The 27,921-nt window shown below is 40.8% G+C and overlaps 1 protein-coding gene across 1 annotated transcript in view; it reads left to right on the forward strand.

Annotated features, from left to right (window-relative positions):
• The first annotated feature begins 531 nt into the window (after positions 1-531).
• Positions 532-27,921, forward strand: part of PDZD8 (PDZ domain containing 8) — a 51,443-nt gene continuing 24,053 nt past the window's right edge. Inside the window, exons 1-3 of the mRNA XM_052677174.1 lie at positions 532-1,509; positions 17,943-18,065; positions 22,823-22,925. Of these exons, the coding sequence (XP_052533134.1) occupies positions 632-1,509; positions 17,943-18,065; positions 22,823-22,925 (1,104 nt within the window). The 5' untranslated portion in view covers positions 532-631. The remainder of the gene's footprint in view (positions 1,510-17,942; positions 18,066-22,822; positions 22,926-27,921) is intronic.

The raw sequence follows: 27,921 nt of genomic DNA on the forward strand, positions 1-27,921 counted from the left end.
CCAGCACTTAAATTTCACATTTTCTTCTCCTGTCTGCGATTTCAACTGGCTCTGTTGGTAAAAACGTGTGAGCTGAGGAGCACAGAAACAGGTTCATGTCTCATCACCACCGACAGAGCTTGAGAACACTTCGCCTTTCGAGATTTGCCCCCAACTTCTCTCATCAGCAAAGGGGCTTCTAAGGAATCCCGGCACCTCCGTGCACCTCGAGCTCTCCAGTGGGATTTCACTCAGAACCCACCAGCCAGCTGCTCGTCTCCGAACACCGCCCCTGGCCGACAGCCCCGTTCCATCCCCCAGCAGCCGCCCGCCCCGCAGCCATTCCCGACGCCCCGTTGCCATTCCCGTTCCTCCCACCCCCGCGCATGCGCACGCCGCACAGTGACGCCATACCGCCCGGCACCGTGACGCTCCCTACGGGACCTTCCCTTCTCCGCCAATAGCATCGCGCGGAGGGCGGGCCGACCCCGCCCCCTACGCCCCTGCCGCCGCCGCCGCCGCTGCCGCCGGGCCGCCGCGGGGTGGACCCGGATGAGGCGGCGGCACGCGAGGAGCGGCGGCCCGGCAGCCGGCAGCCTCGGGCCGTTAAGCGCGGGGCCGTGAGGGGAGGGAGGCGCGCCGGGGGGCGAGGATGTTGCCGGTGTACGCCATCCTGCTCTCGGCGCTGGCCGGCTGTCTCCTCACGCTGCTGCTGCAGCTGCTGCTCCTCTATAGGAAAGCCCCGCAGCCCCCCGGGGGGACCGGAGCCGACGACGGCCTCGTCTACGCCCGAGTCGCGGCCGGCCGCAGCCTGAAGGACTATCTGCGTGGCACCGAGCCCGCGGGCGGACAGGCGGCCCCGGAGCCGGCTCCGGCCTCGGCCCCCGCCGCCTCAGCTCCTTCGGCGGGCCCGGAGCCCGGCACCAAGCCGGCCCAGCAGCCTGAGCCCGGCCCGGAGCCTACGTCCAGCGAGGAGACGTGCCATTTCCTCAACGCCATCTTCCTCTTCCTCTTCAGGGAGCTCCGGGACACGGCCTTAGTGAGGAACTGGGTGACCAAAAAGATCAAAGTGGAGTTCGAGGAGCTGCTGCAGACCAAGATGACGGGGAAGGTGTTGGAGGGGTTGAGCCTTCGGGACGTGTATCTGGGCAACGTCCTGCCCGTCTTCAAGGCCGTCCGGCTCATCCGGCCGGTGGTGAGCAGCGAGGAGGGCTGTCCCGAGGAGCTGGGCTTTGAGGTGGACCTGGAGTACAACGGCGGCTTCCATCTGGCCATTGATGCGGACCTGGTCTTTGGCAAGTCGGCCTACCTCTTTGTCAAGCTGTCCCGGGTGATGGGCAAGCTGAAGCTGGTCTTCACCCGCCTGCCCTTCACGCACTGGTACTTCTCCTTCATGGATGACCCCCTGATTGTCTTCGAAGTCAAGTCACAGTTTGAAGGGAGGCCCATGCCTCAGCTCACTTCCATCATTGTCAATCAGTTCAAGAAGGTTATCAAGCGCAAGCACACCCTGCCCAATTACAAAATCAGGTAAGAGGTGGCCTGTGCCCAGAATATTACTTGGGAAGGGGCGTGTTGGCGTTGGTGTTATGTTCTTAGTGGGTAAAGAGAGACTTCTGTCAGTATTTCTGCATTTGGGGCGCTTGTGCATCACTTACTGATAAAGCTTTCTATGAAGTTAAGCATAGATTTACAACTGCAACAGGTGGAAAAAGCCATCGCACTGTGAGACTGTGACAAGCCCCAAAACGCATAGGACTAAGTGCTAGAAACAGGTGCTGGGAATTCTTGGATCCTGTCAGGTGTCTGACAGCAGGACTGTGGTCACCTTTGGGAAGGGCTGAAGGTTGGCTCTGTGGGACAGCATATGGCTTGGGGGTGGCCTTCTGCTGCTAAGCCTCCTTGGCCAGAGCTGTGGCTGATGCTTGTCCAGAGAGACAAGGGTTTTGTTGCTTAATGTGAGACAGGAATAAGCCCACTCTCTAGGGAATATTTCTGGAATCACATGATAAGCAGTGTCCTCCTCCTTCTGGTTCGCTTTATTTCCTCATAGCTTAGGTGAAATGTGAAAGTTGATAGGGGTAGGGGATGTGTTGCGACTGTTGTGATAAAGCTTCGGGGAACTCCTTGAGTTTTTTTGTTTGTTGTTTTTCTTTTCTTTTGAGGCTGAAACATTTTCTCTCTGTGAAGGCAGATGCTGCAGCACATAAAATGCAAAGTTCAGGGATGTTTCCCTGAACAAGTGGCAGGTGGCATCATTTTGATTCTACCTTGAGTTCTGATTTGAAAAATCGATACTGCCTTGCCTCTGTCAAGGTATACAATGTTCCCCTATCTCAAGTATCTTAACACTGGTAGGATATGATGCTTCCTTTCTCTCTGGTTCACTATTTGTCATTCTTGTTAGGTATTCAGGAAGGATTTTTGTTTACTACATTCCTCTCCAATAAGCCTTTTCTCTGAGATTCCTCTGGCATGAGTAACTGAAAATGTCTGTTTGAAGTGTAATTAGCAGTGTCATAATTTTTAAAGCCTTTTCAGCTGGTTCTTCTACAATCTAATTTAGAAGGGTTCTCACCAAGGTGGATGTGTAAAATATCCAAGATTTGAAAGTCCCTAAAGGGCAGTAAGTAGTTTCTTCAAGTAATGCTGTGGTCCTTTGAGATTTCAGGGTACTGAATTGCTGTCTGGAAGGCCCTGGGCAGCAGTGAAACTGTCGAGCAAGGTTGCTTCCATCCTTTTACCGTTTTGGAAAGAGACTGAAGCTGCTAAATGTGGAAAAGAGCCCAAAGGAGAGGCTGGGAGAGCACAGCGCAGTGACAGTGAGCGTTCTCAGCGTACCTAGAAGGAGCAAGTAGAGGAAATAATCTTTATGCTCTCCAGACAAATTTCTAGCCTGTTTGTGGAAGCAATGATGATGTGCTCTTCCCCTTAGCAGCAGGAGAAACGCTTCTTTGCTTTTCCTTTGGGAGATTCATCTGGACAGCAGGACTTTGTTTTTGTCTGGATGTAGGGGATTGTCAATATATTTCTCAAATGTTCTGCAACATTTGGCATGTGGGAGCCACTGGTATGTTAAAGAGACTGGAGGGGAGAAAGGGAAGAAGCAGAGCTCAGTGTTTGGGCCAGAAATGAGAAGTGTATGAAGACAGGAGTTAACTGACACTGAGAACAACACAAGACACATGAATGGTTATAAAACTAAGAAGAGTTAACTTATTTTAGAACATTCTCTTTAACTTATCAGGAGTTGGGAATTTGAGAATGCTTGAAGGGAAAGCACTGTCACAGCTGATTCTCACACTGGATAGTTGGCTTGTTTTACAGGGTGGCAGATGTTCAGTGGTGCCCATCCCATGTTTGGTGCTTTGGTCCTTTACATTTTATTTTGTGTTCTGAGTATGAAATTCTGACCCACTGTTTTGCAACAGGGGGGAAGGCAGGAGACTGAGCTTAATGCCTGTTAATGAAATTACCTTAAGTAAGGAAGACTGGGTCATTGGCATTCTGACTATTTAGAACTCTGCCTTTGACATTTGCTAGTGGGACTGCAGAGCTATTCCTTCATGGGGACCTTTAGGCTCATTATCCGTGAACCTTCCGGCTGTCCACATGCACCCAGCATTTTATAGAGCATATTGTATGAGTTAGTTTAGCTAGATCCCTAGACAGCAGAAGAAACTAACAGATAAGTAGTGACAGTGCACTCCTATGTGATGGTATCGTTGAGAATTAAAGCATTCAGGCTTATGTGATATAGAGAACTGATTTGGAAAATCTAGTTCCCTATTAAAAAGATGCAGAACTTGGTATTTTTAATAGATGTACTTACATGGCTAATGTATTCTTAGAAATATTCCTTACCAAGAAGTAAGGACATAAATAAAGAAGTCAGGACAGTTTCACAACTGCTTAATAACCTGCTACCTTACTTAAAACTTAACAATTTCTCATATACGGGGAATGTGCTTGTCCTCTCTCCATTCTTTTCATATGGTCTATATGCTTCTTGTTTAGAACCTGGTGCTTGCTTCTGTGCGTAGTTCAAAGCTCTTGCTCAAATAACTGTAAATAAATCTTTGAATAGCAGTAATTACAACCCTGTAAACAAAAGCAATTGGAGTGTAGGGAGTTCTCTTTCCAGCTGGTTAAAAGGGTTTGTTGTCCTGATAGATTCCAGATTGAGTCCTCAAAGGAGTTTTAACTTTAAGATGATAAGTGGTGTTAAAATTAAAAAGATGCCATTTTTGCTGCTGTCTAATGTCCTAATAAAGGCAACTTTTAGAGAGTTGTTGCTGTTGAATGACTTGAGAACTTCTGCCAGTAGTTGATTTTTTAATGCTCTGTAAATAAGTTACAGTAAGACAGATCCCCCTTCTTGTGTTACTTAATTGTAGAATATTATCTAGAAAAAGCATATGTGTATTTTGTCTTCGCATACATAGTGGATGTCTCCTTTTGTTGCCTTCCCAGATATGTACCACTATTTAGGCAACAAAGCAGTGATTACCAATACCATCTTCCTCCATATCATCCACTGCCAGGAGTGCATTGCACACAGCTGCAGTGTGAATGGGAGTGAGACCTCGTGCACCCCTGATGCGCTCTGGGGATCTCTGGGGGGAGGCAATGTAGAACACTGTGTCTCAGAACTCACTTAGCGTAGCATGTACAAGTTTCTCCATCAAAGCAATTGTCTACTAATTGAAGAAGGAGGGATGCAGTTTGTCTAAACAAATAAGTAGTGATTTGTGTTTTATTCTAATAGTGTGTAATCTCTTTGCTTTGGCTCTTGAAGAAATGTATTTATATCTGGCAAACGCTCATTTTGAAGCTAATGCCATTCAGTGCAGAGCAGCTATCTCATATGGTAGGGGCTGGTTGCATTCCTAGAAGCAAGGCTGCCAATCAAATTCAGTGAATAGTAGGGTGTTTTTTATTTTTTCAGTCATTGTTGGTGAAGGGTCTGTGCAATTTGCTTGGAAATAGCAAGAATTGTTACTATTCTATAGCTAACTTCAATGTTTTTGTCGCTTTGCTATAGAAATATGAGCAGCTTGCTTTTCTAAACCTGTGATCTGTTAGAGAAGCATCTTATACAAAAGTGTTCTTCCTTTTCTTCCAATACATGTGAGCTTTGCTTCACTCTTGAGAAAGGAGATAATCGCAGATCTGCCACTTACCACCAGCTGTGTTCTGCCATCCCAGGATCTCTGCTACTGGCACTCTCTGGCTCCAGTGAGTCGCACCCACCCGCACACTTTGACCCATCGCTGGGTTTTTTATGTTGGCTTCTTTTGCTACAGATGCTGATAGATGCCAGTTACCAGCATGCAGAGTTTATTGAGCAGACTGAACCAAAGCTGTCATTTCTCATAGTATGCTCTCAAACAGTTCTGCAGAAGTAGTACCACAGACATTTTTTTATGCTGGTTTTGACTTCTAAATTGTGTCCATTTAATAGTAGGCTAAAGTGGTTAATGCTGGGCTGTGGTCACTAGTATTGTCACAGCACATTTAGTGTTTAGAGGCAGATAGCAAGGACTGTTTCAAGTGTCTGCCTTCTTGACTGTTTGTGCTTCTGGAGGTGTTACAGGTTCACTTCTTAGTTCTCTAATGAGCTTACCCTTGCTCGTTAACCTGCTTATTGGTAGCAACGTTGATATTTCATGCCAGGTGTGTAGTTTCACTAATTACACTGTATTCAGAAGGCTGTTCTTGAGTCACCTGTAGTTCTGTTGATTTGTACAGGTTCTGATTTTCTTGTGCCAGGAGCTCTGGTTCTTTCTTCATTTTGGTTATTTTTTGTGTGTATGTGGTTTTTTGGGTTTTTTTTGTTTATTTGTTTTAGGCTCTAGACAACTGAAATACACATTTCTGTAATACACAGGAAGAGTTTAGTATCTATAAAGGGAAAGGAGGAAGTACTTGCAATTTCCCTCCAAAAGTGAATTTCAAAGTATTTCCCCATCAGTGATGTCAAAATTCTGGCAGCCGCTGTTTTCCCCTGAGTTTAAGGTCTTTCAAGTTCATCCATTTAGATCCTAAGCAGCTTAGGTATTGTCAGAGCAGTGGGGGAGTTCTGTGTATTTTAAGAACACTTTGTATCTCTATTCTGTATAGTAAAAAAGGAACTCTAACATTTCGGTGTGGATATAAGGTTGTTTGAGAGAGTGCATTTAGCTTAATTTAATGCATGCTGTCAGAGTGGAGTTGCTCTTTCTTCAGAAGTAATCTCACAAAGGATTACTTCAACATTTTTATGTTTGATATTAATTAAGTGACCACCTGAAGTCTTTTCCAATGTGAATGATCCTTTCGGCTGCTCATTTGCAATATAATTAGTTACATTAAATAGTTTTCTGCATTGTTTGTAAGCTGGAGCTCCATTGAATATCAGTGGCAAGGACCATTAGACAAACTTATTTTAATTTACTATTACAGAATGCAAGTTGAGGGTTACACAGCAGTTTCTTATTTTTGGCAAAACTGAAGCTGAGAAGTAATGCAAGTAGCTATTGATTATGGAATGCTTCTTATAATAGAGATGACTTCATAATTTGGCAGTAGAGGTATTGGAAGAAGTATAAAATTAAATATACCTATATTATCCATAAGATGAAGTTATTCTACCCAGAAATATGCATAGTGAGCATTTCTGGTTTAAGAAATCAGCTGTCAGTAGAAATACCTACTTTATAGCTTCTGCAAAGTTAGAGCGTGTGGAGGTTCTTTTCCAGAGTGGATTTGTGCTGTAGGTGTGCTCTGAACCTCTCTCACCAATTAGATATGTAGGGTTGTACCTATTTGAATGATGTTTTCATTCTGCTAGAAGGAAAGAATTATTGTTCTGTTAATATATCACTGTGCCCCTGCCCACTCTAAGCAGAAAAATAAAAAAAGAGCCTTTTTTTAAACTGCAAAACCAAATGATAGAAAAGCATTGTGGTGGTGTGGGTTTTCAGATTGTTCCAGAGAGGTGATGTTCTAAATGACGCCTGCACAGAGACTTGTGCTGCTGCTGACAGATTGGTGATAATTGGGATCAGTAGATCTGTCTGTAGACAGCAGTTTCATGCTTGGAAGATTATCTTTGTAGTGCATGGACAAGTAATTATTTATTTGTACAGAATATAGAGAAGTAGATCTGCTGGTAAGCTGACACATAGTAAACAAACCTGAGGCCTGGAACCTTAACTGTTGTTTTCTTCTTCAAAGTGCTGCAGGTACAGAAGGGAGCTGTGTACAGTACTCAGCTTTTGTGCCTTCACTTGGGCACTGGGTCTCCCTCAGAGGTCGTGTCCCAAGGATCAAGCTGATGTTGCTGCTCAGTGAGAAGGAACACATTTCTTTTGTATTCAGCTGTTGGTTAAAATTACTTTATTTGACTGTCATAATATTTTACATTTTTTCTTAATGAAAGGTGAAATACAAAGATTGAAAGTACCACTGTAAAGGTAATTTATCTCAAAGCAAATATCAGTCACACAGGAGTTGCAGTACCGAACTGTAAGCATCTAACCCACCTCTGAGTTGGGATGTGAGCCAGGCAGGGAGGGATGGTCAAGCACTGGGGCTGGGTTGTACTGAATAACTGCCTTCAGTTACTGTGCTCTTAGGTTTCTGTGGATAGGTAAGAGCCTGGGGAAGTTCAACAGGCTGCAGTGGCAGCAGTGTAACTGTGCTGCTCCAGCCGGTGGGAAGGCTGGGCTCCGGCTGCTGCTGGAGCTGCTAGTCCTTTCATGCTATGGGGTTTCAAAAGGAAACTGCTTGTTCTGCATTCCTGCACAGATTGCCTCAAGTCACCCAGTGTGCTCCTGTGTTTACAGTTCATGTTCATGCTTGTTTGATTTAAAACTATTTCAACATTTGACTATTCTTGATATTATAGGAAACTTTAAATTTAGAACTGCTACTGGGATTAATAAGCTTTATTGCTAAAATGTGTATGGAGGGGACAATGTTACATATGTAAGTGATTTGTTAATTTAATGGATAAGCTGTGCCATCCTGATCTCTAAAATACATCAATTGCTGTAATACAAAACCATTTGCATGGTGATCTCAAACACGCACTGTTGCAGCATGAATACCACTACTTTGTTTGTAACAGTGGGTAAGTTTGCATTTTGGAAATGAGTGTGGCTGCCAGTTTGCATGGCAGAGGCTTGGGGTCAGTATTTTGTACAAGCATTCCTCAGGGTGACGGTGACATACTGAGTGTGCAACTGGGGCATTTCTTCAATGGGGATGTTTCTGCTATAGTCACTGAGCTTCTAGTTAAAAACTTGCTGCTGGCATGTTGTGCGTCTCAGTTCAGAGACACAAGAAAGATCCATACAAGTTTTGGAAACATTTCTTGTCATTATTTAACTTTACTGTATAAAGATGGCAGTAATTTCAATAGCTGAATAAATCTAGGCTAAAATACAGACCGTACTCCAAAATGCTCTGTGTGAGATGAGAGAGAGGCTTTTCAACTCTGAGTTGGACTCCAGAGGGCTGCTTTTTTTCTTGGCTACTTTTTTTCTTTATTGTGCAGCTGCTGTAATTTATTTTAGCCTTAGAACTACGTGGGAACAGCTTACCTCTATAATTTATTGATTGCACTGTTCAGCTTGTAGCTACGCTGTTGTTCAGCAGGATGGTCTGTGAGGAGCAGTGCACTCAGCCCTCTCCATTAAAGCTTATTTGTCTAATGGAAATCATTGCTGTGCTAGAACTCCAGTATTGTTTTCATGTTTCCAAAGGCTTATCTGATATTGTAAAAATCTGTCTGCAAAAAAAGAGGATATTGCAGAGATCAGCAGATGATAGAGTTAATCGAACTGTTACACGTGCTCAGGGACTGTAGCTAACTGCCAGATATGACTAGCATAAAGTCACATTTGAACAATCAGAAAAGGTTTTTCTTAGAAGAAATTTTGCTTTTGTTGAAGTATAAAACTTGCCAAGGCAATTTGAGATAAAATTTAAAAAACACTTTAAAATATTGGGCAGAAAGTGAGAAATAATTGGTGGACGTCTAATGGGAAACACAGTACTGTATTTGTATCTTTTCCTTCACCTCATCTTAATGCTAAGCCTCAGTGAATTTTCCTACATCAGTTTTAAACATCAACATAGTTCTCTAAAATGCCTGTTCAGAAGGAAATGGGTACAGGCATTGTGGTCTGCTTTTATAATGGCACTAAGTACAAGATTATTCTTTGGCATACGGAACAAAAATGTTGGTGTAACAAATAAATGATTTTGCAAACTTTGAAACCTACCCTGCCAGATAGACTTTTACACTGTGCTTTAAATATAAATGCTAAAGTAGGCTTTTACATGAATAGCAGTTGTGTAGTAAATGAGCTAAAGCATCATTCCTGCTTGCCTTAGCTAAAATAGGATGAGTGGATGTTGAAGATCATAGTCTTGCAGTGACATGATAGAAGCCTTCATGGAATTGTTTGAATCACTGCTGTGAATGATCTGGTGTGGTGAACATTTCCAAAGCAATTGAACAGGGGAAATGATGCAGTCTGGTTCTGGAAATTTCACAACAGCTTGTTGGGTTTTGTTGTTGTTTTGTTTTCCTGAATAATTCTGTATACTTCAGGCAATATGGCAGAATAAACAAAACAAAACTTCTGAGGTTGCCAAGCAAAGAGCCCAGTGGGTTACAAGGGGAGGTGGGGTGGGAACAGCAGTGTTTGTCAGTAGTATTGTTTTAAAACAATAGCACAAAAACTGAGATTTTTCTGTTCTTTTGAAAGAAGAGCAAATTAGAGAAAATACCCAAATTCATTATGGGCTTGCTGGGAGAAGGTTATGGTAATTGGAGCAGCTGCTTCTTCCAGAGGTAATCACAAGTCACAGCTAATGTGCCATGAGTGGTGCAGGGTTTGTAAGGTGCAGGAATCCCTGCTGATAATTCATTCTTGCACCCCTTTTCTGCACCTGGTCATCAGCAGCAGTGCTGCAGGGCACATCCAGATAAGACAGCTGTATTATTTGGGCTGCTTTGCTTACAGCAAGGGCTCATTTCTAATCTGCTTTCAGTCACACATCTCCCTAAGCAGAACTGTCCCCAGCTGGCAAATGTGCTTGACGGTGTGCCCTCCCCACTGCCACTGTCCAGGGCTGTGGCTGAAATGGGTCCTTGGTTGCTGCTGTTTGCAATAGATTTTTTAAGGTGCACCTCAGTCATCTCAGCTTTGCAAAAGGGTACTGTTGGTTGGAGCTAGGCTAGCTTCAACACTTCAGAAGACATGTAGGGTGTAAATGGGACCGTCGTCAGTGCTGTCAGAAGTGACTAGATCAATGTAAATTGAGGAGAAACTTTGATACTTCATACATTTTTTTAAAGCTAAATGGAGAGCAGAGTTAAACCTTGCAAGCTATGATATCTAGAATTCAAAATAAACACAAAGAGTTTTTCCACTTTTGGTTTTTGACTCTTGGAGGCCGCCTTCAGAGTGAAAGATGATTTTCTGGCCTCTCCAAGAGCTGCCTGAGTGGGTGTCAGTAGTTTTCACGTGGGCTGGTGTTTAGGGCAGAGGACCAGAACTCTCCACTTCAGTGGGCGAGCCATGCTCCGAGTTAGGATTTCTGTTTGAACACCAACATCGTTTCCTTCTGACCAGAGCTGCACAGAAATGGTGTTTGTAGAGAGCCTTGAGACCTGGGAGAGTATGTTGTTGAAGTGGGAAAATGCTGGCATTTTGCTAGCAGTGCTTACTGGAACCAGTCTCTATCTGGTTGAAAATGCAGAGTTCTGGAGTGTCTTTGCTTTGTTTTCATTTGATTGCTTCCTGCTGTTGTTGTTGCTGTTCTTAAATGCCTAAAAGCTGCTTGTTGGAATGGCTGCTGAAGCACACCTGCATCTCTCCACCTCTGGTGGAGATGAGCACATTGGGCACCTTCTGTCCCACATATTGCAGAGCCACCACCCAGCCTTCCTGGTTAGGTGGCTGTCCGTGTCCTGTCTCACAGTGACAATTATGGTCTTTCTCATAGTTTGTACCAACAGATGGCTTAATTAAGTGTAATTTGAAACAAAATGTAGCCATTAAAAAAAAGCCACTAAAAAAAAAAAATCTCCGAAGGAACATGAAAACTCAGGGAAATGAAACAGTTGTTGGCTATGTTTATAGAACTTGGAGTTTGGGAAAATATTTTTGAGATATGAAGAAATCTGCGTGATCAAATTTATGGGCTAGGAATGTAAATTTTGATAAGGCTGATTTGAAATTTCCCTTTGCCTGTGGCTTTTTCAATACAGAGAGCAACAGCAAGGCTTTCCTTGCCATATCTACGATGACTTCTGTCATATAAGCTGGAAAAGAAATCTACCTTTTGTTTTTTCTTCTGAAGAGAGCTGCTTGAATATATATTTGTATTTATATGTGTGTGTGTGTATATTTTTATATATATATATAATTTTTTATTTTTTTTTTCAATCAGCCATTGTAGAGTGTGTCTTAGAGTTTTAAGTATTCCTTTTAAATGTCTGATTTGAGGTGCTTTGGGGATGCTGATGCCACTGTAAGGAAGAAGACTGGTCGAAATGTGTGAAATGTATCTGAAGGAAAAAATCCTTCCAACCTGAACTCTTCCAAAAAAATAGATTTCTTCTGTTTTTTGAGGTCTTGACTTAAAAAGCGACTGTAGTTACATTGGGAGCTTCCACGTTTGAAGCCTCCCACATCTATGGCAGAATATCCTGTAACACAGTGGGTGGAGTGCTAGGAGGCATTTGCAGTTTTCCTTAAAACTCCCAAGAAAAGAAACCTACCCTTATTGTAGTGACTTTCTTGGGCTGAGTGTTTTTTAAGCATGGGTAGAGCTCAAATGAATGGATTTCTGTTTGAGTAAAGGTGTATTTAGGGTTGCTGAAGCCCTCAGAATTGGAATCATGGCAGCTGTGGGGCTTCGTTCCTCATGAATTCAGTGGAAGGTGGAGAATTGCATTCGCAAAACCTAAATTGCTACTTTGCAAAAAGAAAAAGAAAAAACCCTCCACCTATTAATTATTGTTTTCAAGTAAGACAAGTTCCATGCTTAGTCTCTTCAGTGTGAAGAATGATATACACAGTTTGCAGTTTAATGCTAGCAAGCCTAAATGTAAGCTGCTAAGTGCTTTTAAAATCTCATTGATGTGGTCGTGCCTTTTTAGGAGTAGACTGTAATATTGTAAAGCTTTTCTGGTGATAAACTTCAGCCAGAGTTGCACACAGTGTAAGAATAGTGGGCTTTTCCCCAGTGGCAGCAGTTATTTGGTGTCGCTCTATTTTTAAATGCATACATTTTACAAACTCTGAAATTTCTAATTCTGTGAATCAGATTAAAAAAAAAAAAAGCCTGCCTCTAAAAGTCACTTTGTGTTTCATTCTGTAGCTTAATAAACCTTTTGTATATCCCCAACAGGAAAAAACAACAATTATAAAATAAAAATTAAAACTAAAATAGCAAATATTCTTTCCACAATATTTTGGATATGAAAATCTTTAAGTGGTGTAGAATTAAGGAGACTAAATTGTTGTTTTCCCAACCATGGTTCCACTTCAGATTTTTGAATCATTTTCGTATCTCGTGGCAAAAAAAGGACGAAGGCTTGAAATGTGCACAAAATGAAGTTATGGTAAAGAAGCTCACACGTTTAATCAGCGGAGGCTTTTGTGATTTAGTGTCTTTCTTTTTGCCTTGTTGGTTAAGATTTAAGCGTTCACATAATGTCTTGTGACATAAATCTGTAACTCGATTTAAAAAATTCACAAACTTAGTGATGCTGAGTCGTATTTTATGGCAGTGAAGCTGCGCTGGGATTCATAAAATACAAGTGATTAATGTGGGCTTGAACAGAGACCCGTGAGGTTTGAGACCGCTCGCTTACATGTTAAATATCCTTTGTAAAACCAGAGATTGGTTTAAACATTTCCCAGAACTTATTCTAGAAACATCTTCTCACTTGTGGACCAAAGCTTTGTTCTCGGCACAGTGCTCACCTCCTCCTGCCTTTAGAAACGAAGCTGTAAATCTGTGTACCGAGGTAGGAAATGGGCTGCTGAGAGTTTCTGAATGTTTGCTTGTCTCTGCTGAGCCTTAACAAGGACTTCTATGCAGGGATTCGGGATGTTCTTGACAGACGCAATGAACAGAATCACATAAGCCCTGGGTTATCTTTGGCTGGATAGCTTTATATTTAGTTATTTGTTTTACATTTGGGTTTTTTTCCTCAGTTCCTAATAGATTTCATCACATGACTAAAAATACCGTATTTAAGTAAGTTCTGGGGAAGCGGCTCAATCTATCCAATCAGTTTTGCAAACTAAATGAAAGTGTAAAAACCTCTTGTCCTCTCTTCCATTAACCGCTGGCTTAAGGAGCACAAAACATACAGTAGTGAGCACAAATTGGTGGGAATTTGGATAAGGCATTTACAAAGTAAAGCAGCAGATTAGTCTCGTTCCTACCGTGTAGGTGAGTTTTGCTGCTCCCCAGAACTGGCAACTAGAAGGCAGAAAGAAGCCATTCAGGGGCTGGACCCGTTCAGATGAAGGGAGCAAGTTTGATTTGTTTCTTTCAGATGCAGTTTTGATCTCAGGTGGTGATGAGAGCAAAGGAGCCCCTGAAGTGGCTCAGAAATGCAACATGAATCAAGTGGAGGAGTTCTTAGTGTGCAGGAGACACGTTGGCTGCAGGCAGGGTCTGGAAATGTTTTTGCTGTGCTTTGTGCATGGAGGAGCTCATATGATGCTATTTTAAGTGTATCTTTAATCCTGCCTATTAATTGAGTAACCTTATCTTAATTATCTTTCAGTGTAATCATCTGAACCTAATTCCTTATGTGAAATTACCTTTTTTTTTTCTGGTTGTGCCTTGCAATATTTGTTGAAACCCTTCTGCTGCTCACCAACTTTTAAATATTTATTTTCATTTGCTAAAGCTTCACTAAACAGGTCAGTGATGTTTCTCTTCTCACAAAGTCACAGTGCTGCTCTTTAACATTTCCTTAATACTGTGCAATTTGAATTTTAGGCTTCTGGCCAAGACAAGACGATCAATTTGTGGAGATATTTTGTTAAACTAAAAACAATTAGAAATATCTGATATGAGGCATTTTTAAAAATTGTTAAATGATGTGCCATATCCAAGCAGGATTTTGGAGTGTGCCCTTAAGGTGTTTGGCTTTTAGTATAGCTACAGTGTGGTGGTTTTTTGTTTTTTGTTTTTTTTCCTCTCTGTGGAAAAGATGCAGAGTTCACAAAGACTTAAGAGCTGCCACTTAAAGGTAGGGAGATCTTCCCCTGCCAAACTTACCTTGTTTCTGATACTTGTTTGGTATTGTGTACAGGTCTGGGTTTGTAAAGGAAGCTTTTGGATATATGGATCAAGGTGGTGTAATCCTGCTTTGCAGGACAAGGATTCGGGACATGAGTGTGAATTCTTGACTTTGCTGGATAAGAAGAGGCAGCATTAGACCCTACTTGGAATGGGTGTAGTGTAGATGCAGTTGAAACTTTGCCCAGGAGATGCAGCTAGCAACTCAGTTTAGAAGCATCTTGTAGTTCTTGCAAGTAGATTTCAATAACTTTTCCTCTGTGCTGCACTGCCAGCACAGCCCTACATTCCTCAAGCCTGTTGCCATAGCTTGTAACCTTTTTTCCAGCCTGCAGCAATCAAAGGACCCATTGCAGACCCATTTCCTATGGGCTTGTTCTCCAGAGTGAGGCCTGCAGTTTAACCCATAACCAACAAATTTGCATTAAAGCTGAGAATCCTGGATTAGTATTTAAAGATAAACAGCCAAGTAGACACCATGCTTTTTTCTCATTCAGGATTTCCAGTGCAAAAAGCTTTGAATTCCGGAGAGCAGCTCACCAAAACAGCTTCCCTGAATTGTTACTGTCATTAAGAGCTAAAAGCTTTGATACTTTAATATACAGAAAAATAGCTTTACTTTCATACCGGAAGTGTGCTTTGTTGTCCCTGTTGGAAATGCTTGTTTCATAAAACTTTACATTCATTTTGTCCTAGGCAGGGAAGTGAGATGCTGCCTGTTCTGTGCTGCTCTGACCCTGGGAGCAGCAGTGCTGTGGCTGCAGGCGATGGTGGCTTAGAAGGTAGCACGACTTTTAGGCTTTCCCTACCATAGGGGAAAAGCTGGGAGATCGTGGGATAGCTGATAGGGCACAAGTGTGTGTCGCATGCTGCCCACATGCCAGTGGATATAAGTGATGTATTTAGGGTTTCTTGCTGAGGATTTTGCAAATGAATTTTATTGGTAAGAACGTGAATGTAAACTCTTGCTGTAACTTAGAAATTTTATTGAGGGCTTTTTCTGTCAATATTATAGGAAATTTATTTATGTGTTGCACACCCAAAGTCTAACATATACTCCTAAGTGTTTTGCATGTCACTATAGGTAACTGCATTGACATTTCAGATTTTGTCCTCTTTTTAATTCACTAGTGCATTAATTTAAAATATTTGTATATATATATAGAAATATATACCATGTGTATATATATATATATATACAGAAATCAAAATTTGAGTTAATATTATCTTCTTCTAGTGAAAGAAAGACTTGTTCTGGGAATTATTTCCTCATCCTATGCTGTAGCAAAAGATTACAGTGTATGTTGTATTTAACACTGTGTTCTGAAGCTACTACTTTAGAGACTACATCTTGACTGAATGTTTGATTGGATTATTTTGCTTATTGCATTCTTGCTATTTTCTCAATATTGTGACTAAATTTATTTAGTTACAGACTTTTTTTTCCCCCCTTCAATATCTTGCAGTCTGATATGTGTAAGGGGAAGGTCTTATCGATACCAGAAGATAAGGAAAGTGATTGGAACATACTGGACTCTCTGTTTTTCCTCCCTCCCCCCTGCAGCTTGCTGAGGGCCTGGTGCTGGTCACTGGTCTGGAGTTCCCAAGGAAAGCTATTAGGCTATTTTTGGAAGACCTCTTGGAGCAGTTCATAGGTAGCTGCTGGACTAATGGAGAAGGTGGATTTTGTTGTTGTTTTTTTATTCCTTGCACTCTTGCCTGTGCTTGTGGAAATTAAGTTCTTATTGTGCTGAAAAATCGGAAATGTACCAGTAATGACTCACTCAGAACATGGCATTATTTTTGCAGCATAGTTGTCTAACAGATCCTTCTTTTCTGAGCAAAAACTGACCAGGATCTGTTTCCAAGGGGGAAAATCATTCTTAAAAAGGAGAGGATGCTGCTGCTTGTACCAGGAGCAAGAGTTCCTTGGCAGGGTTGTGCTGGGGTTCAACTTGTGTCTGAGGTGGCACAGCAGCAATGCTTCTCCCAGTTTGTAGGGTGGGAATGGCGGTAGCATTTTTCCCTTTTTTGTAGTTATTACTATTTGTTTAATAATTCTAGAACTTCAAGGTAAGGTTATAAGTAGCATATCAAACCAAATCGAACACACATACGGAGTATTTGGGGCTGGTAGGTTATGGTACTCAAACCTAAACTGTGGCCACTGTGATCTTACTGCTTCATATTTTTCACACAAAATAATTGTATAAGTTTTAAAATCAGAGTGTTTTGAATTGTCCAACTTCAAAGCTGCCTTCTTTTTGGAGAAGCTAATGAGAGAGAAACTTGGAATGAAATTAAAGCTAGAAATTGAATTGGATTTATAAAAACAAACGGCAGCGTTAAGATGGACTTATTCACGAGGAGAACAAAAGAAATGTCTCTCTCGTGGCTCTCTCCAAGGCTGGTGCTGGTACAGAACTGAAGTGTCTTGAACCAGAGTGCTGGGCTCCCTCCTGAAGAGTGTCGACAGTCAAAGGGCACTTCATGATTTATTTGAATTTCTGAGACTCCACTTCAGATCCGTGTGACTGTTTCCTGAACATATTGTGATCTCTGAATGTGACAAGCAGATGCTTCTGATGGTTAAGCAAACAGTGTTTGTGAAAGACTTCTTTCTTATGAAATGGCAGATACATCCTGCAGGCAGCGATGTTCCTACACTGCTATTTGCAAGTCAGCTGTGCAGAAATACTGGAAGGCTGTGTCAGTGATAGGATGGAAAACCAAGCTCTAGAAAGTGGTAGGAAATAGCACTAAGTCAAAATGGAAAGAAGAAATTCCCTAGAAGTGCTTTCTCAAATGCTTCATGTAAATACTGCTGCAGATTCCATAATATTTTATGTTTCCAAGGACAGGCCCTTGCTGCCTGCCCTTGGATGCTGACCGTGTCCCACGCTGGAGCAGGGGCAAGTGAGAAGGGAAGGCTGTGCTCAGAAATTAGCATACGCTGCTCAGACAGGGCAAGTTGTGTGGTGAGCTTGTAAAACCCTGAGCGTTTTGAACATGTACTGCTTTCCATGAGAGTCGCGTGCAGTGATGAGGGAAATAAGGCTCAAGGAAAAAAAAAAAAACAGACGTTTCCTGTGTTTTCATTGTAGTTCCAGGAGATGGGAAGAAAAGAAGTTACATGCTTTTCACAGAATAAAAGAAGCGCTGATCTGCGTAACTAAACTGTGCTGCTGCTTTGGGATTCTTCACTTATCACATCAATACTGAAACCATTTCGGGCTTAGTGTCTCATTATTTTTTCCACATTTGAAAGCAGTGATGGTTTTTGCTATTGTTGAACTTAAAATAAAGACCTGCTAAGGCATTTCGTGCAAAAAGGACTCTTGTATGGTAACACTTGCAGTCCTGACCGTGTTCTGTGGGATTTGCCTTGTTCTCAGAATTGTCAGTGCTAGTAAATGTCACTCAGATTACACGTTGCAGTGAAGGTTGTTTACATGTTCCCTAGTTTTGTGCATTCAGAACTTTTTATTAATTTTTTATTCCTTTTGAGCAATAAATATGCAGGAACAGCAGTTTTTCTCTTGTGGAGTATTAGAGATTCTCTTCGATCCCGTTACCACTTCATAAGATGTGTTAATCTGGTTTATGTAATTTGAATTCTCTTCTGCATTTTTCAGGTACAAGCCTTTCTTCCCATTTCAAGTGTCATCACCTGATGAGTATGAAGATCGAGACCTCTGCATACAGGATTTACCCCTGACAGAAGGTCGACTAAAAGTCACATTAATTGAGTGTACAAGGTATCTATTGTGGGCTTTTGCTTATCTTTATTAAGCAAATATGTATGCTTCTGAATCATAGGAATTATAGCTGTACTGATTCAAGAAGTGGCATCTTTAGTGTAATGATTGAACTCCAGTTTAGAAATATATTTTGAAAATTAAAAAAAAATGAACAAATGGAAGTTGCTGCAAGTTTGAGGCGCTTCTACATTGTGTGCATACAAATGGATTTCTATTTCTTATTAGTCTAGTTAGAGGCTCCTGTTTTCTTCTAGTTTGGCACACCGAATTATGAATCTCTTTCAGGACAGTATAAATGTTGTAATTATCCTATTGTATTATGCTGTAAGTACAGGGGAATAATTGTTTCATTCGGTTTTACTTTGATCCAAATAACTTTCATGAGGCATAACTTACTGCCTTTGTCTTGAACAAAATAATGGAAACGAACAAAATCTATTTTCTTTCTTTACTGAAGAGAAAACTGTTCTCTTTAAAACTGGACCAAGTGTGCAGGCTTCTTGTTTTGTTTGTTTTTGTCAGACCTCTCAGTTCCTGGTTTGTGTTAGATCTTATCTTAGTAGTGCTTAGGCTTTGATCTATCCTTGTGCCATTCTGCTCCTTATGAACTAAACACTGGTTTATGCTGATGTTATTTTTAACTCTTCATTAGTTATATTACTATGTGAGTTCCATTTAGCATGCCTTTTTTTTCCTGTAGCCTTGTATAACTATGTTGGAACTGTATTTGCTGTAATAATGTCTTTTTTCAGTGCTACTTACCATTCAGAACAAGCTTATTTCTAGAAAGTGTTATACTTTGAAGGACTGTGTGGGGCACAGCAGTGAATCTTTAACACTTTTTTGGAAAGAATTTCTGCTTACCTGAATTCCAAGCTTTGTGATATGTTCTCTGTGAGCAAGCCAGTAATTCCAAATGATTTGATACATTCCTTGGCTGTTAAGAACTGTTCCTCTTCACTCACACCGAGTAAGGAAACTCAATCTCTTCACAGGACAGTCTCTAATTTCAGTCCAGCAGTGTGCTCGTTTTTATTCTAATAGGACCCAAAATAACTACTTTTGAGCTCTGTGCAGTTGTTTTGACTTTGGAAAGTCACTTTTAAGTACTTTGTCTTTCCTGAATATGAAATGCTGTGTAACATTGCCAGCGTATCAGCAGTGTTTTCTTTCTTTCTGTTACCTTCTAGAAGCCAGATTGCTCAGTTTGACATCATCATCTGACCTTTCAGTATTTTCAGCTGTCACAGATGCTTATCAGATGGCAGAGAGAGGATGCAGTTGCTGGCTTGTCAGGCCTTTTAAGCTTCAGGTCTGATTTAATCTGACTCTTTTATGCTGCTTGGAATTTCTAGACGCACGCTTGAGCAGACACATCTCAATCTAGATGTCTGTCTTTCAGTCCTGCAGTAATTCCTCAGATCTTCCAAGTGCCCATCCTTTTTTGAAATTAAACTTCTACAGCTGTGGTCTGTAGAATGCCTCTGGAAGCATATCTTTTCCTTACTTTGTAGCTGAAGATATTTGTGAGCTGAAAGGCATGTAAAAGATTTTGGAAGGAAGAAATACAAAATGCACATAGAAGTAACAGTCAGAATTTCCTTTTTTCATAATCACTGTGTGTGAAAGTTGTCTGGGACTGTTGGGAAGAGTTCTTTTGCCAAGCAGCGCTGTATGCAAGCACACAAAGGGTTTATTTCCCTGTCTGCCATTGGGACCTTTGCACATTTTTTGGGATTTTTGCCATGAGAGACTTAAAGTGAGCATTGTGTCTTGCTACTGACCTCAGTTCTTCAGGTAAAGGTGCTTTGAGGTCACTGAATCTTCAAGAGCACCTTCTATCACAGGCAGAGTGCCCCAAGGAGCCTGTACTATAGATTCTATATGAATGAGCTCATAGAAGCCCAGTCATTGTTTGCTAATGAGAACTTTGAAACTGTTCTGTTTAGAGCAGTTTAACCAACTGTTACCTGACAGTTTTTGGTCTTGACAGTCTTCTCACTTCCAGTAGAAGATCTCTGTAACTTCTGTATTATTTTTTCCATTCTTTTGCTCAATGCCTCAGAAGGCTTTTACATTCTTTCTCCATATTGTAACTGTGACAAAGATGAATGACAGAAGCTTTATGTCAATCATTGCATGGAGGAGCAGCGGTCAGTTTCTGTTCTCATGTTTAATAGTTAAATCTTGAACAACAGTGGTGACACTATTGCAATGGCACAATTTGCACACTTCCTGTATTAGACATGGCTTGCTTAATTTTATTTTTTCTTCACAGAACCAAATACTTGAAATTAGAAAAGTGCAGTTGTCATTTTAATCATCTTAATGCAAAATTAAGGGAAGAATGCCTCCATTGGCATAAATAAGAAATACAGTCTTTGCCCAATCTGCTGAAAACGTGTTTTCATGGTTGCAGTACATTCATTCCCATTAACTCTCAGAACTCATTCATTGCAAAAACATTATCAGCAGGTAAAAACCTTTTACATTCTGACAGTAAAGGTCATTCTATGAAAGAGGAAACAAATCAGACCAACGATTACAATATTTTAGGGAAAGGGAAGGACAAAGCAACATGTCCCATATAAGTTTTTTCTTTTTTTTTTAAGATATTCTGTGGAGGAAGTCTAAAAATCCGTCAACGCTAACAAAACTATGCCATAATGTGAGCTATTAAAATTAACATTTATATTAAGTGGCAATTTAATCACATTTCCTTACTGATTCATTATAACTAAAGAAAGCTACAAAATTTGTATCAGAATATCTTTCTTAAGCCCTTTCAGACAGATTTACAAATCTTATGTCTGTGAGGTATAGATCTCAGTTCAATATGCTGTAGTTTTGGGTGTGCTGTGGCGCAGCGTTTATCTTTTTCTGTGGTTGCATTAAAGAACACAGTACCTCTGTTTGCATGCTAGTAGAGATGTTATTCAAACAAAAACTTCCTTACTGTCACAGCAATTAAAATTTCCCCTTTGTCTTCCTGAATATGGAAACTGGATTCCAAACTCCAATGTGAAGCAACCATGGACAGTAGTGCTCATTAGAAATGAAGGAAGTATTTTTGCTCGCATGTGATAGGTTTCTTCAAGTAGGGTGTTGGCAGCCTAATGTCACCTCTGTCCTCTGCCTGTCTCCTCTGGAGTTTGGAGACCAGAAGATGAAATGCGTGCAGCCAGTGACCAACTGTGGAAAAACTTGAGTGGCTGGTAGCAATGAGAGACTCACTGTGGTGTAGGCACAGAAGAAAAAGTGCATTACTTAAAAGCAACTGCTAAAAACAGAACAGAGCAGGCACGGGGGGTTGCAGGGCATGGCTTAAAAATAAGCAAAAAAGATGGGATTTGGTCAGTTTAACCTTGAACAAACTTAGTCCTATCGAGACATAGTACCTAATCAGTTTGGTGTGAGAAAAAATTTCTTTTTACTGTAATTGATCCAGTGGTGTTTAGATAAACAAGTGCTGAGGGCCAATCCAGAAATAAGGCTGACATCTGCTCTTTTCATCTGCAGTGTTTCAATAAAGAATGGGCAAGTGTGCAACTTCACATCTGAGGTTGGCATTAAGGATGCAGGGACTGAGACACACTGAGCTCACACTAACACTGAGCAACAAACACCTGGGTACAAGCCCAGTGCAAGTATGAAAGTTGAGCAACACCTAGGATCCTCAACTATTTTGCCCACACATTCACTTATTCACATGCAAGCAGTTAAACAAATACTTTGTAGAGAGACGTACAAAAAGAATACTTAATTCCCTTCGCTACACCACAGGTTAGAGAGCTACTGTAGACAGAGAGATGCTTTACCTTGGGATTAGTTTAATTTCACCAATTCTAGTTGTTGGTTATGTTTGCTTTCAATTATTTTACTTAATTATAAAAATATTAACACATTTCCACATCTGGAAGTCTATGCACTTTTTGATCATGTCTACTTAACCTAGAAACATTATTTAAGAGCACAGAGAACTGGTGTGGTTTTCTAACAGTTTTCATCTCCGTCATCTAAAGAGTTGTATAAAACATAAAAATATCTCAATCACAAATAAGATACTTTGCCTGAATGCTTAGAAACTATCAAACTATACAGAAAAACAGCTCTCTTGAAAGAATATAATTTGTTTGAGGTTTTTATTCCAAAATATTTATCCAATTCCAGCTAATGTGAGATAAAACTGTGTATAAGTTAAGTGCACTTACGAATCCTAAAAGCCATTGTTTGTTTCTTTCCCCATTTTGTAGTACTGGTATCCAACTGAAAGGCTTGGCAGCCCTCTGGAATAGCATATGATGCATAAAGAACCTCTTCTGCTTGTTAGGAGTGTATCAAAAGAATTGCAGATAGGAGAGGATCCTAATTCAGCAAAATAGGCACAAATAAGCAGCGACTTTAACACTCTTCCAAACCAAGAAAAGCTGTTGTATGCTGTAAGTTTAGGACTCAAGTTGCTATCTTTATTTATAAGTTGTTATTGTCTAGGAAAGTACTCGTCTTCCAACTGAATGTTTAATAAAACAAACAGAAGTCCTAGCTAAAATTTTGAAATGATTTATGGCACATATAGAATTCTTCCACTAGAGGGTGGCAGCGCCTTGCCTTTTGTGAATTGCTTCTGTGGGCTTGTGTTTGTGCACGCTGAAAACAGTGCACAGGGGATGGGTAAGGGAAGAACAGTGACTTTAGCATGATATCTGGGCTATGTAATAGTGTTACAATTCTTACTACAGGCTTTTCTGTTTCAGGTTATTTATATTTGGATCCTATGAAAAGGAAACAAATGTTCATTGCACAATGGAGCTGAGCAGTAGTGTTTGGGAAGAAAAATCAAGGAGTTCTATTAAAACGGTAAAATGGATATAATCTTTGTATGTTGCAGTGTGTCTTCTGATCTTACATTGTTTAGGCAGTGTGCCTTCTGGGCAGTCAAATGGGTGATCTGGCAGGAAGAAAACACTGAAAACATAATGTTTTCTTTTTAATCCATAGTTTTTTGACTGTCAATTTGACATGTATGGATAGCATCATGCTCAGTTATCACAACTGTGCTTGATAATTAATTTATGCAAATTAGGTTTCAAGCACATTTTCAACTGTTATCTGCATTAGAGCAAACAGTTTAAAATGTGCATTTGTAGACCTGTTGCCTTTGGGTGAGGCGATGTTTTAGAGGTTCACCTGTCTTTCACTGTGCAGTAGTGTGTTCCTTTCTGACATGAATACTGAAGACGTGCTCAAAGGGTAATTCATCACCAATTTCCTGCTTTTGCCTACATTTTGACAAAATGTGGAGGGAATTGCTATGTATTTCTAACTTTTTCTAGAGTATGTGAACCCTACCATGTGTGCTAAAGAAAAATACTCTTAAAACTGTGCAAATATAGAACATAGTAGTATTAGTGGTATTGTGAGTTAATCTTTTACTATCATGCTCGATAACATGAATTTAGCAGCACACAACCTACAAAACTCATTTCTTTTGCATATGTGTGAGGAATAATGTTGCCTCTCCTCTTCAAAACAAGAGGTGCAATATATGAGAGCCTTAACATTTCACATCAGTGATATTGTGGTAGTTATCAAATTGAACTTAGCCTGAGCAGAGTAAGTATTGTGCCTACTGAAAACAACAGAAGCTTTACAAAGACTTCATCTTAACAACTGGCTTCATAAAGAGAAATCACTGGAATGAAAATGAGTGTTATGCATTTTGCCTTCTACTGTCTGAGTTCAGCTCTCTTAAGCTCTGTGCATTATATTTGACTGCAGTTCTGAAGTTCAGACTGTTTTCTTTCTGGAGCAGCCAGAATCTGGAATATCTCTTCAATCTCTGTGATCAAATTCCATTTTGTGTTGCTTTTAAAACTCTTTGTGACCACAGCTGTGAAACTTGTTCTCAGCTTACTTATACTGTTATCCCTAAAAGCGTATGTGATTGAGCATTAGAAAGACAGTTGCTTCCCATTGTCTTAGCTGCTGTATTTTCAGTCAACTGAAAAATAGGAGTGGTTGCCCAGAGGTTCACTTTAACTCCTTTAGCCACCTTGAGCATTTGTCACAAGCACCTTTCTGAGCACTGCATGCAGGAGGTGGGCAGGGAAGGCACAAGCAGGGACGAAGCCAGTAGTTGGCACACAGGCAGAGAAACCACTGAGATTTTAAGTTTTGAAGTTTTAAGAGCCTGGTTTGGCAGCCAAACATCACAGAGAACAGTGGTAGTTCCTAGAGTTATCTCCATTTATACTAGCTCCTGGCACTGTGAGGGCTGTTTGGCTGTGAATTAGCTGTATTAGCTCCCTGAGCTCATTTGCTGCATGTTAGCATCTGTGCCAGAGCAATTTCAAAACGTGTTTTTGCCCTCTTGTTAGCAGGCAATGTGGTGTTCGTGTGTTTGTGACAGCAGATGGCAGTAGAACTAAACTGGTGGTGGGTAGAAAGACACCTTTAAAACTGCAGGAAACTACTTGGGCTCACGTTCTGTTTGTGCACCTGAAATGAAATGGCAGGTTTCTGAGTTTTCCATCCTGAAGAACTATGACTAAGGAAGTTTGAGTAGCTGTGTCCTCTGCTGTCTCATCACTGCCTGCTGAAAGCAGTGGCTCCTCGGTGTGAGCTGCTGGATCTGTAGCTGCACTGTCAGTGTGGGGAACTCATTGTGCTCAATCACCTGGAATTTTATGCCACTGAAGAGGTAAACTAACTTTAGGATCCTGGTTCTAAAGATCTTGATTATGGTTGAATACTGAAACTAAAAGCTAGCACTGGGCAAAGCCAGTTTGCTATGCAACTTCTATTTATCATGTTTAATACAATCATGGGGGTCTCTTTTCCTTAGAAAATCAGTTCAATTATGCAAGTTAAGTTAAAAAATAGTAGGAGACCTTCCTGGATAGCAAGAGAATTGCCAATTCCTTCAATAGAATTAGAACTGTTGCAAACATGCTTAGGTTTGGAACTGACTTTTCTGAGAAATTGCAACTGTGTGAAGTTGCTCTTACATTAAATCCTTCTTTTAAATGACCATGTCTGCAATAATTAATTGAGATGAAGTTGTTAAAATGAATATCAGAAATTACGGAGAAGAAATGATAGATTAAGTTGAAGTGAAAAATAGTTCAGTAGATTCTGGTTTAAATGTTTGTTTTCTTGTAGTATCATATAGGCATGAGAATATATCCAATGAGGCAGGTAGCATTCTACAAAGTTCCTGAGGAAAATTCTCCTAACTTTCTGCACTTATTGGCATTTTCATTCTTTTTATTATATTAGTAGTAGTGATAAAAGATTAGACAGGTTTAATACTTTCCAATAAACTTGGTGAGACTTTAGTCTGATCCATTATTTATGGAATATTAGCAGATGTCAAAATTGCTTCTGAAAAAAAAGTGCTGTGTTAGTGAAGGTATCTGGATGATTACTGAAGTATCTGTTGTAATTCAAAGATGTTTCTTGCTTCTGAGCTATTTACCAAATCAGTCTGAAATACCAATAAAACTTCAGAGAAATGATTTGGCACATTCCCATGTGATGTGTAAATATTCTTAAATACCTTAATTAGTACTGTTGCTGCTGGAATTAACGTTAATCACTGCACTGCTGTGGGAAAATTATTTATGGATAGGATATAGTCATTAGACAGCATTAGCAGCACTGGATTACTAGACAGGTGTTCCACAGCTAAAACTGTACTTATGTGTGTATCTAACTACCAGCCAGCACTTACAGGCTGGGGGGGGGGGGGGGGGGAAGGTTTTTATTGTTTGTGACAGTGTAGAGTAATAGAGGGAAGGTTCTGAACTGCAAGACGAAATGTATCTCTTCTAGGGGTTGTTGAGTTGTGGGTTTTTTTTGCTTTGTTTTTGCAATAGAAATTCAGAAGCATAAGATAATTGCTGTTGATTGTGAAATAAGGAAGCTAGATATTAAGACAGATACAAGGGAACACGTCTTAAATTCTGATTTCAAAGTATTAGGCTCCTTCAGGTTGCACTGCAGGAACGTCCACACTTCTGTCATCTTAAAGGCAGCAGTGTGGGTGGGAGGGTACTTTGATTGGGGTTTTACCTGCTTTTTTTTTTTTTTAATAACATTTTTTCAAATCCCACTTGCTCTTTTCTGTGTACTTTCAGAGGTCAGCATGGAAGTAACGGAGGGTAAGGGCAGTGCCATCTGCTCAGTACGTTCTGAGTTTGTGTGTGCCCACATACACACACAGAGACCACAGTCTTTGCTGTTTGTGGGAGGTGATTCTGGCAGCTATGGGCTTCTACATGTGAATACAGTGGTAACTTGTGAAGTTGCTTTAGGTAGGCTGATTGGTGCATTTTAATAAAAACAAAATGGATATTTCTCGGTCTTTCATAAAACTAAACTTGCTTTATCAAGGCTTATGGGAAACTGAAGGTATTCCAGTAGTGACACATAAATGTAAAACGAGTAATATTGTAAATCAAATTCAGCACCTTCTGAAATGAGTTGCCTGAGGATACTCAACAATAACGTCAAATTTTGAAGCAACTGTGAAACGTTAATTTGTAAATACACAGAATTAAATGCCTCACAGTTGGCATTTCGGTCTGCTTGTTTAACAGTCTGCCATTTCAGCATTTAATCCTACCAAAAGAAAGAAGGAGGATTAAAGCAAGGGAAGCTTTTTCAAAATGTCACTTTTTATGAAAATTCATGATCTTGTAAAATTTGATAATATTAGTAAATTCAAAGGGGAATAGTTCTGAGATTTGTGCCTTACATAACATTCTGTAATCCGTCTTTCAAATAAACTTGAAGGCCATCCGGATTTTTTTCTGGTTCACCTGAAACATTTAAGCTTTTTGGACTGGAGGCCTCAGAGCATTTCTGCTTCTCTGTGATTTAACGAGACCTTCTGTAGTGAGGGCCAAGTGTCAGGTCTGCATTTTGGTCACAACAACCTCAGACAGCCCTACAGGCTTGGGGTAGACTGGCTGGAAAGCAGCCTGATGGAAAGGGGCCTTGGTGTACTGATGGACAGTCGGCTGAATATGAGTGCCCAGCAGTGTCCCCAGGTGGCCAAGAAGGCCAACGACATCCTGGCTTGGATCAGGAATGGTGTGGTGAGCAGGACTAGGGAAGTCATCCTGCCCCTGTACTCAGCACTGGCGAGGCCCCACCTCGAGTACTGTGTTCAGTTTTGGGCACCTCAGTACAGAAGGGACATTGAGGTGCTGGAACAACAAGGCTTGTGAAGGGCTTGGAGAATATGCCCTCTGAGGAGAGACTGAAAAACTGGGGCTGTTTAGTCTGGGGAAAAGGAGGCTGAAGGGAGACCTTATTGCTCTCTTCCAGTACCTGAGAGGTGCTTACAGCGAGAGCGGGGTTGGTCTCATCTCACTGGTGACAGGTGACAGGATGAGGGGAAATGGCCTTAAGTTGTGCCAGGGTAAGTTTAGGTTGGATATCAGGAAAAACTTCTTTACAGAAAGGGTTGTGAAGCACTGGAATAGGCTGCCCAGGGAGGTGGTTGAGTCACCATCCCTGGATGTGTTTAAAAACCATTTGGATGTGGTGCTCAGGGACATGATTTAGTGGAGGGTGGTTAGAGGTAGGGTAGTATGGTTAGGTCATGATTGAACTCTATGATCTTCAAGGTCTTTTCCAACCTGAGCAATTCTATGAACTTTAAAACAAAAGCAAACAAAATTACTTTTTTGGTTCATGTGTATTCAGGTGGTCCAGAACAAAATGCTACTGCCACAGTCACAGTGTGACCTAATACTGCCTGCTTGTATGAAAATAAACAAAAATAATTCAGGAGATACACACCATGTTCTTGGGCATGCATATCCTGATTGAAAAGCAGAGTGCT

Source organism: Tympanuchus pallidicinctus, unplaced genomic scaffold (assembly GCF_026119805.1).
Source record: "Tympanuchus pallidicinctus isolate F22 unplaced genomic scaffold, pur_lepc_1.0 scaffold16, whole genome shotgun sequence".
In the NCBI taxonomy this organism is placed as follows: domain Eukaryota; kingdom Metazoa; phylum Chordata; class Aves; order Galliformes; family Phasianidae; genus Tympanuchus; species Tympanuchus pallidicinctus.